The sequence below is a fragment of the Alligator sinensis genome, unplaced genomic scaffold (assembly GCF_000455745.1).
Source record: "Alligator sinensis unplaced genomic scaffold, ASM45574v1 scaffold200_1, whole genome shotgun sequence".
Lineage (NCBI taxonomy): Eukaryota > Metazoa > Chordata > Crocodylia > Alligatoridae > Alligator > Alligator sinensis.
The window spans coordinates 568,978-576,635 of NW_005842453.1; the positions used below are offsets into that span (position 1 = coordinate 568,978).

At 41.4% G+C, this 7,658-nt stretch overlaps 1 protein-coding gene across 1 annotated transcript in view; it reads right to left on the minus strand.

Annotated features, from left to right (window-relative positions):
* WDR35 (WD repeat domain 35) overlaps positions 1–7,652 on the minus strand; it is a 70,384-nt gene extending 62,732 nt beyond the window's left edge. Inside the window, exons 1-7 of the mRNA XM_025212297.1 lie at positions 7,579–7,652; positions 7,304–7,421; positions 6,083–6,153; positions 4,764–4,835; positions 4,105–4,197; positions 2,667–2,795; positions 271–404 (exon numbers count right to left, since the gene is read on the minus strand). Coding sequence (XP_025068082.1) covers positions 271–404; positions 2,667–2,795; positions 4,105–4,197; positions 4,764–4,835; positions 6,083–6,153; positions 7,304–7,392 — 588 coding nt within the window. The 5' untranslated portion in view covers positions 7,393–7,421; positions 7,579–7,652. The remainder of the gene's footprint in view (positions 1–270; positions 405–2,666; positions 2,796–4,104; positions 4,198–4,763; positions 4,836–6,082; positions 6,154–7,303; positions 7,422–7,578) is intronic.
* Positions 7,653–7,658: the final 6 nt, after the last annotated feature.

Consider the following 7,658-nt stretch of genomic DNA (forward strand, 5'->3'; position numbering starts at 1 on the left):
CAGGCTGCTTTGCCCCAGGCCATGGGGGCTCAGTGGAACCAGAAGTGCCACAGTGGGCACTTCGGTTTCGCTTTTGCCACGTCGACCAGCATGCCAATTAATAGATTTGCAAGGTGCCAGATAACGCAGTTTTTGCTGTATTATATAAAATGTATATATTACACAAAATATATATATATAAAATTTACTTTTGGTGAAAGTTAGGAAAACTAACTTCTACATTAAAAATAATAGTTAACACAGACTCAGTGGATATAACTCTGAACTTACTATAAAATTCCCCTGATTGTCATAAATGTGAATTTCTCCATTTGCCATTCCAAAGAGTAAAACTTTGCTATCAGAGGACCATGCTACGTGGCTCAGCTGTGTACCTTTCAAATCTTTCCCCCAGATACGATTACCTGTAACAGAAAGTCCATTCTATTTAAGAGAATTGGTAACTGGGTATATACTACTTACGTGAAAGGAATATATCAACTAGTAATTAAATTAACATATAAAAATTATAAACAAAAAGAGCTATTAGTCATATATATAAGACAAAAACAATTACTACAAACTATTCCATATGAGAAACCTTACTTATGCAAAATTTGTGGAACATAAATTTAAATCTCAAGAATACAAGCATTATGATGCACCAAATGTGGAGAGCTGGATCTCTGGTGTTAATACATTTTTTTTCTTTTAATCAGTAAGTGATATGGATGTCATGCTCTTAGTTTGATTATTTTTGATTATGCGCTCATTTTTCTTTCAGTGTATCACTATTCAGGCACCATATGCATATATGCAAAACCACCTAGAATGCTGGCTTAATTATCAACAGGGATCCTCCAGTTTGTTTTTTTTAAATCCCAAATTCTCTGATTAAAAAACCCCAAATCTGTGTTTTTCTACGATTAGTGGAGTTTCATTTTAAAGATATACGTATGAGCATAACACAATGTTTTACAAATATATTTACAATGTTAATGCAATATGGAAGCCTACCAGTGCCTCAATCACTATAATAAAATAAATTCTAAACACCTTTAAATTTTGGCATTTGATTTGGGGTTTTTTTTGTCATAGAAAGTCAGAGCTCCCCCTGCCCCCTTTGCTCACCAGGATGGAGGTCCAGCTGCAGCTGTCCCCCAACTACTGCACTGAGGCGCTAAGCAGCCCTGATATGCTAGTGCCCTTCCTCTGCCCATGCCAGTGCCCTTCACTCCCAACCCACAACTTCCACATCCCTACCAGTGCCCCTCTCCTAAACCATAGCCCCCCAGCCCTGCCAATGTTCCTCACTCCTAACCCACAGCCCCTTGGCCCTGCTGGTGCCCCTCATTCCTGACCCACAGCCTTCACCCCCAACCGCCCAGTATGTGAGGAAAGGGCTGAGTATGTGGAGAATGGGGTGGGTGTGAGGAAGGAGGCATGTGGGCACAAGTGATGTGTTGGGGTGCAGGGGGAAGGCATGTGCCCTTCCCCCCCACAGATTTCTGTGCCCACAGGAGGGCATGGAGCTGCAGTCAGGCTGAACCAGCTCTGGGCAGTAGACGCCTCCAGAGCCCAATGGGCAGGACTTGGTGCAGGAGGGAGTGCCATGATGCCATGGCCACCAAGTTGAGGTGCAGTAGCACAAAGTTATAACCCCCACTGCTACCAAGTGAGCAGAGGGCACCTCACCTTAGCAGCCATGGAGGTGCAGTACCCCCTCCCATGCCAGGACCCGCCTGCTGGGCTGCGGAGACAGCTTCTGCCTGGAGCTAGTCCAGCCTGGTTGCAGCCCCACACCCCACAGTGGGCACAGAAATCGGGGGGGGGCGGCGTGTCTTTTGTCCATCCGCATTCCAACTCATACTTCGAACAACAGACTTATTTTTATTATTGATTATTTCTTCATACCAACATGTTGCCTGTGGAGTCTGCGCCCCCTACCCCCATATTTACCTGGAGGGAGCTGCAGGAGCTGCTCTCCACCACCCTGCCTGGCTATCATATGCACATGTATGCCTGCACACGGCGCCCTCTGCCCCCAGCAGCCCCTTTCAGGCTTGAACTCTGCCACCTGCAAGGGGAAACCCGTGGTTTCCTGGGTTTTTCTCCTTTAAAGGAGAAAATCCATGTTTTGCCATGGCAAACAGAAAATCCAGATCCTTGATTATCAAGAAAAACAAAGTACAAGACCCATGCTATTTTTACACATTCATCTTTTTCACAGTTTAGCAAATGATTCAAATTATCATCAAGGACTGTAACAATGGCAAAAATTGATCTTTAAAATGACCTTTACAATTCAAACTATGCACGTACAAAAAATGGTGATGTAAAAAATACTGGATTAAAAAAATAAAACAACCACTTTTTCCATAATTTAAGTGAAAGAGGTTATCAAATTTTAAAGAGAACTGTCACCACTAAATTAAGAACGAGCAACTAGTACTTATACACAAAAGTAATCTTTATAGCCAAAAATGACTGGTCTTTGAAAACAAGAATTTACAATATATATTCCCTGGAACCATCACTTCAGCTAAATTTTAGTACTAGATAAGCAGGTACATAATTCAGTTGGTGTATCTGATTTTTGTTTAAGCATATTTTCTAAGGAAAATTACCAGGTGAGAGCTAACCAAATATCCACAATACCACATTAGTTAATACAGCAGTTACCTTACCATCAACTGAACCAACAATCACAGCCCCATCTTCATATACAATACAGATCTTTTGTCCATCCGCATTCCAACTCATACTTCGAACAACAGACTTATTTCTATTATTGATCATTTCTTCATACCAAGCACCTGTTATCGGAAAATGAAATTCAATTGTACCTTTCATCTTAAAATCCTTTAAGTGAACACAGTATAAACTCAGATGTGTTGATTATTAAATCTCAAATTTGAAAAAAAAAATCTACAAACTGCACAATGATATTCACAAATGCTACTAACTTCCTGACATGTTAAAAACACACAAAAAAAGAAAGAAAAATTACAAAGACTCAGAGAGAAATCAAATGAAAAGGAAATAAAATTAGTGCTGCATCATATGAAACATGCATTCAGCAAAAAGAAATAAAGCTTCTAAGTAATAAAGCAGAAAGAGACCTGGCATGACACCAGACAGCAAATCAGATGTGGCATTCCAAGGCTGCAAAAAGAGACTAAATTAGCACCGGGCTTTACATAAAATAGAAAAGGTGTCATTACAGTTCCCTTTTTGTAAAAGTTTGATGAAACCATCTTAAGAAATACTGAGGGGGGATTTTAGTTCTGGGAAGGCATCAGTGTGGACTACAATAGTGCTGAGGTGCTCAAACAAAATTGCATCTGAGAAAGTGCAGAAACCAAGTTGTTAGCCCAAGGATCCCCGCAATCCAAAATGAAACCACTTAATAAATTTAGGTGTCTACCAAGTTTTGTGGCTGCTGAGGCAGCATTATTTGGAATTTCTATTTTGCAGGTAAATCCTGCCTGTGTTCCATTTAGATACTTATGGAACTAATTTGGAACTACCCTTAAATGATGGCATGGTTCTTTTCCAGTACTAACTTATGTAAGTCAGTCATCATGATCCTAGGCAAAGTGAAGTAATCCACTTGATCTGGCACAGGAAGAATAGTGAACTGAAAGTCTCTCTCCCTCTCCTGATTCATTTTGGCAGGCTCACTTGTGATAACTGCTCAGCTCCTCCAACTGAGTTTAAATTCACTGAAACATGTTTTGAAAAGGTCAAAAAAATAATGCAAAAAGCATTTCTATGATACACTTGCTATACTAGCATACTGAATTTGTGACGTAATTTCTAAGAAACTTATTCAACACTTTCTCGCTCCAAACAAAATGACTACACCAAAACTTTTACCGATATGGCTTTTTTGCCTGCATTTACTGTCATAGCATACCTAATTATTCAATATTAATTTTCAACACTGAGCCTAAATCAGTAAGTTTCGACTCTCTGCATAGTCCCACAGCCGTTCTTCCTATCAGGGAATGAAATAGTATGTCCGACTGACCACTGAGCAAAGCTAATAAGGTTTCAGTTCAATGCGGTTTACACAGCATGTTTGAGCTACTTTAAATTACCCAGACTTATCCCATATGGTACCTTTATACAGCATCCAAACAATGATGAGGCCATTCTGATCACTGGTGGTTAGTTTCTGATACTGTTCGTTCCAGGTCACCACCTGCACAGAACCTAGAAAATTGTAAAAAAATTCACATTTTATACAACTCCCAAAATAATACTAAAATAAAGATTACAAGATCTTTTTTTAAAAATTTGTCAGCGTTTCCTAGAGACTCCAGCAATTCACACTGTTATCATTTTCAGCCACTCCCTTTTTTGTGACTAGGAAAAAAATAGTCTTCTTCAGACAAGCAAGGTTTGTTTGGTAACATCTTTATTGAACCAACTGTAAATTCCCCTCCCTGTTAGAGTTTTTGCCCAGCTAAAATTTCAGGACTTTCACAGCTTTATGCATATGCTTAGATGATCCTATTTTTCTGTTCTCCTGCCCAGCCAGAGCACAGCCCCAGTGAAAACTGCATAAGCGCCAAAAACTGAATTTGGCTCACAGACCAAAACCATGAAACATTCAATGATTTTATATCTAGCTAAGCAATATAAATTATCCCTGTTACATAAAAGAAAATCGTGTTACTAGTTTCACAATAAAATATCAGCAGCTTACACTGTTTCTCAAACCATTAGATGTCCTAGTTTTCAAACCAGGATGATAGTGCAACACAACTGACTCTTACCACTGTGACCTTCCAAGGTCTGATTCATAGAAAGATTGCTAGGAGCTGCAAGACCCTTTAGTTTTGCTTCATCTAAAAAATAAAATAAAATAAAATATAAGAATTATAAAAAACTATATGAACTGTTTGTAAAACATAGCAATTTGTTGTTTGGTCTCAAAACAGATTTAAGACTTAAATCACATGACTAATCCCACTGGTTTCAGTAAGACTGCTTATACCAAAAAGTTTGGAAATAAGTGGCCCTTTAAAGAAACACACACATTCTGTATCTACTAATTGTTGTTTGTTTGCTATTCTGCACCCCTCCCAAGCTCTGATGCTCATCAAGATCCAGAAGACCCCTTAGAAACCACTGCCATCTCCCTTTGCTCAATTTCAGCATGTTCAAAAAAAAAAAAAAAAACACCTTATACTTTATTGTCCTAAAATTTACTTATCTTAACTTGTAAAATGCACATAATTTGCTCTTTAAGTGTATGTGCAATAAAGCACACACTAATTAGCAACATGAAATTGACAAACAGTATCAAGATACTAAGGAAAAAATTCAGAAACTAACTGAAAACCAGTCTATACTATGGAGCTAAAAGAGGAAAATACTCCATGAAAGAATGGTATGTTAGAAGGCAGTTCTATTTTTCACAAAATAAAATTTCCCAGTGGTAACTAAAGCAAAGTTTAGGGTAAACACATAAGTGACAAAACCTCCTATTACAGGACGAGATGCTGCAGATGGGGGGGAAAGGATGAACTCCATTATTAATTATAATCAGTAGGCCAGTGATACCTCAGCAGAACTCCCACAGACATCAACAGGAAGTTTACACAAAGGTCCAGGACAGACTATGGCTCTTGTGTGTTAAGGATATTTGTTATACTATAGTATTGTCAAAAATTAATGTCTTCACCATCACTCGTAAAATAATCTCACATTTAATAGCACTGTTACACCTGACATTTGCTACTCTTTCATGCCCATCCCCCTTTTCTTTGTTTCTCACATTCTACAATGACTTCCAAATACGTGCCTGCCTAATCTTTATTCTTTAAGTCTAGTTCAGATGTAAACAACGGTGGGCTGGTCTGGAGTCAGTATTCATTCGTCTCAAAAAGAACCTGGATTGGGTTCAAATTTAAGAGAAATTTATTAAACCATCCGATAGTTCATTTTAAAATGACTTTACTTTTCAGATGATCATGCATTAAGCAACATCACATACACAGAACTGCACTGCTACAGAACATGAATTGAGACAAAAAGGATATATTTCACAAGTACCCAAATTATTTAGGAGCACAATGTCTTTGGTTGGTACCTAGTAAAAGCGAATAAACTTCAGATGAATTCCCAGGTTGTTTCAGGTATCCAGATCGTAGCCGTTTTGGTCTAGAGGCAAAAGGAATCAGGACTCAGGGTAGAGGCGATATCCTTTATTAAACTAGATTTCCAAGTTGTTTCAGAGAATTCATGAGAGTTGATCCAAATGAACACTGACTGCTACTCCACATTGCTATTTAAGTATTACCTTACCTTGGAGATAGAAGATAATGTGTAAACAACATCCTGACTGCCAGTGGGACTTCTGCTCCCACACCACTTGGAACTGACAAATCTCACCCACAGTTTATGCCCTAAAATCTACATCAGGGCTGTCCAACTACCAGCCCATGAACTGCATGCAGCCAACAAGGGAACAGCATGTAGTCTGTGGGCCTCTGCAGCTACCTCTCCTGCTGCTGCATGGCACAGGACGGCTGGAGGCAAAAGCACCAGCAGGGTGGCTCACACAGTTGGGGACAGGAGGCTGCAGAGCAGCTGGGGAGGGGGAGGGCATGTGACAGTGGCACTGCCTAGGAAGCGGAGGAGGGGGCTGGAGGTGGGAAGTTGAACAGCCTTGGTCTAGATCAGCATTTCTCAACCTCAATAGCAGATCACAAGAATAGATGAAAGGGCTGCAAACATTAAAACAAACTTAAAAAATGGATTCTCCTTTAAAGCGCAAAAACGTGGGACACTGTGGCTTCCCCCTGCAGGCTGGAAGAGTCCCAGCCTGCAAGGGGCTGCTTGGGACTCCCTCCCCCACACACCGAGGGGGCAGGAGCGAGGGGCACTGGGTCGGGACCAGCCGTCGGTGTTTACAAATGGGTCCTAGGACAAAAAAAAAGGTTGAGAACCACTGGCCTAGCCCAGAAAGCCGCAGAGCCTTCCTCAGCCTGACGAAGGGTTTTTAAATTAAAAATGTTTTCCAGCTGTTTAAGTTGGTGTAATAAAAGATACCAGATTCACTCAAAGAACCTTGTCTGCCCATCTCCTGAGACCAACACGGCCCCCTAGCACTGAGCAGAAATAAATTCATTTTATTGGTCTCTAAATGCGGTGTTGATCGGCCAGGGCCTGAATTAATTACACGGTGAACACGGCATCTTTTTGTTCGGTCAGTCCAACTGTGTGTGTACACACAGCCCGTGCCGCCCCCAGCCCCTGCCCTTCCAGCTTCAGCAGACGCGGGGTTTTCAGAAAGAAAAACCTCCCATACCCACCTACGCCTCGAGTTTTAAAACTTTCAGCAGCCCGTCTTCTCCGCCGCAGGCTATGAAGCCTTGGTCCTTGTTCCAGGAGATGCATCGCAGCCGAATGTTCCCGGGAATCGCGATCTGGAAAAGAAATCCGGGGGGGGCTTCACAACCACTTTCATTGTTTGAAAACACCTCCACCCTAAAAACCACGCATGCTCCGTGTTTTGGCCCCTCGCGGCCCACGCCAGGATGCTGACACGGGGGGAGGGCCCCGAGCCCCCCACCCTCCCCTCACCTTCTTGCTCAGGTAGATGAACATGGCGCCGCCGCCTCTTTGGCAACCAAGTTGCCCCGGCAACCGCCGCCCCAGGCCGG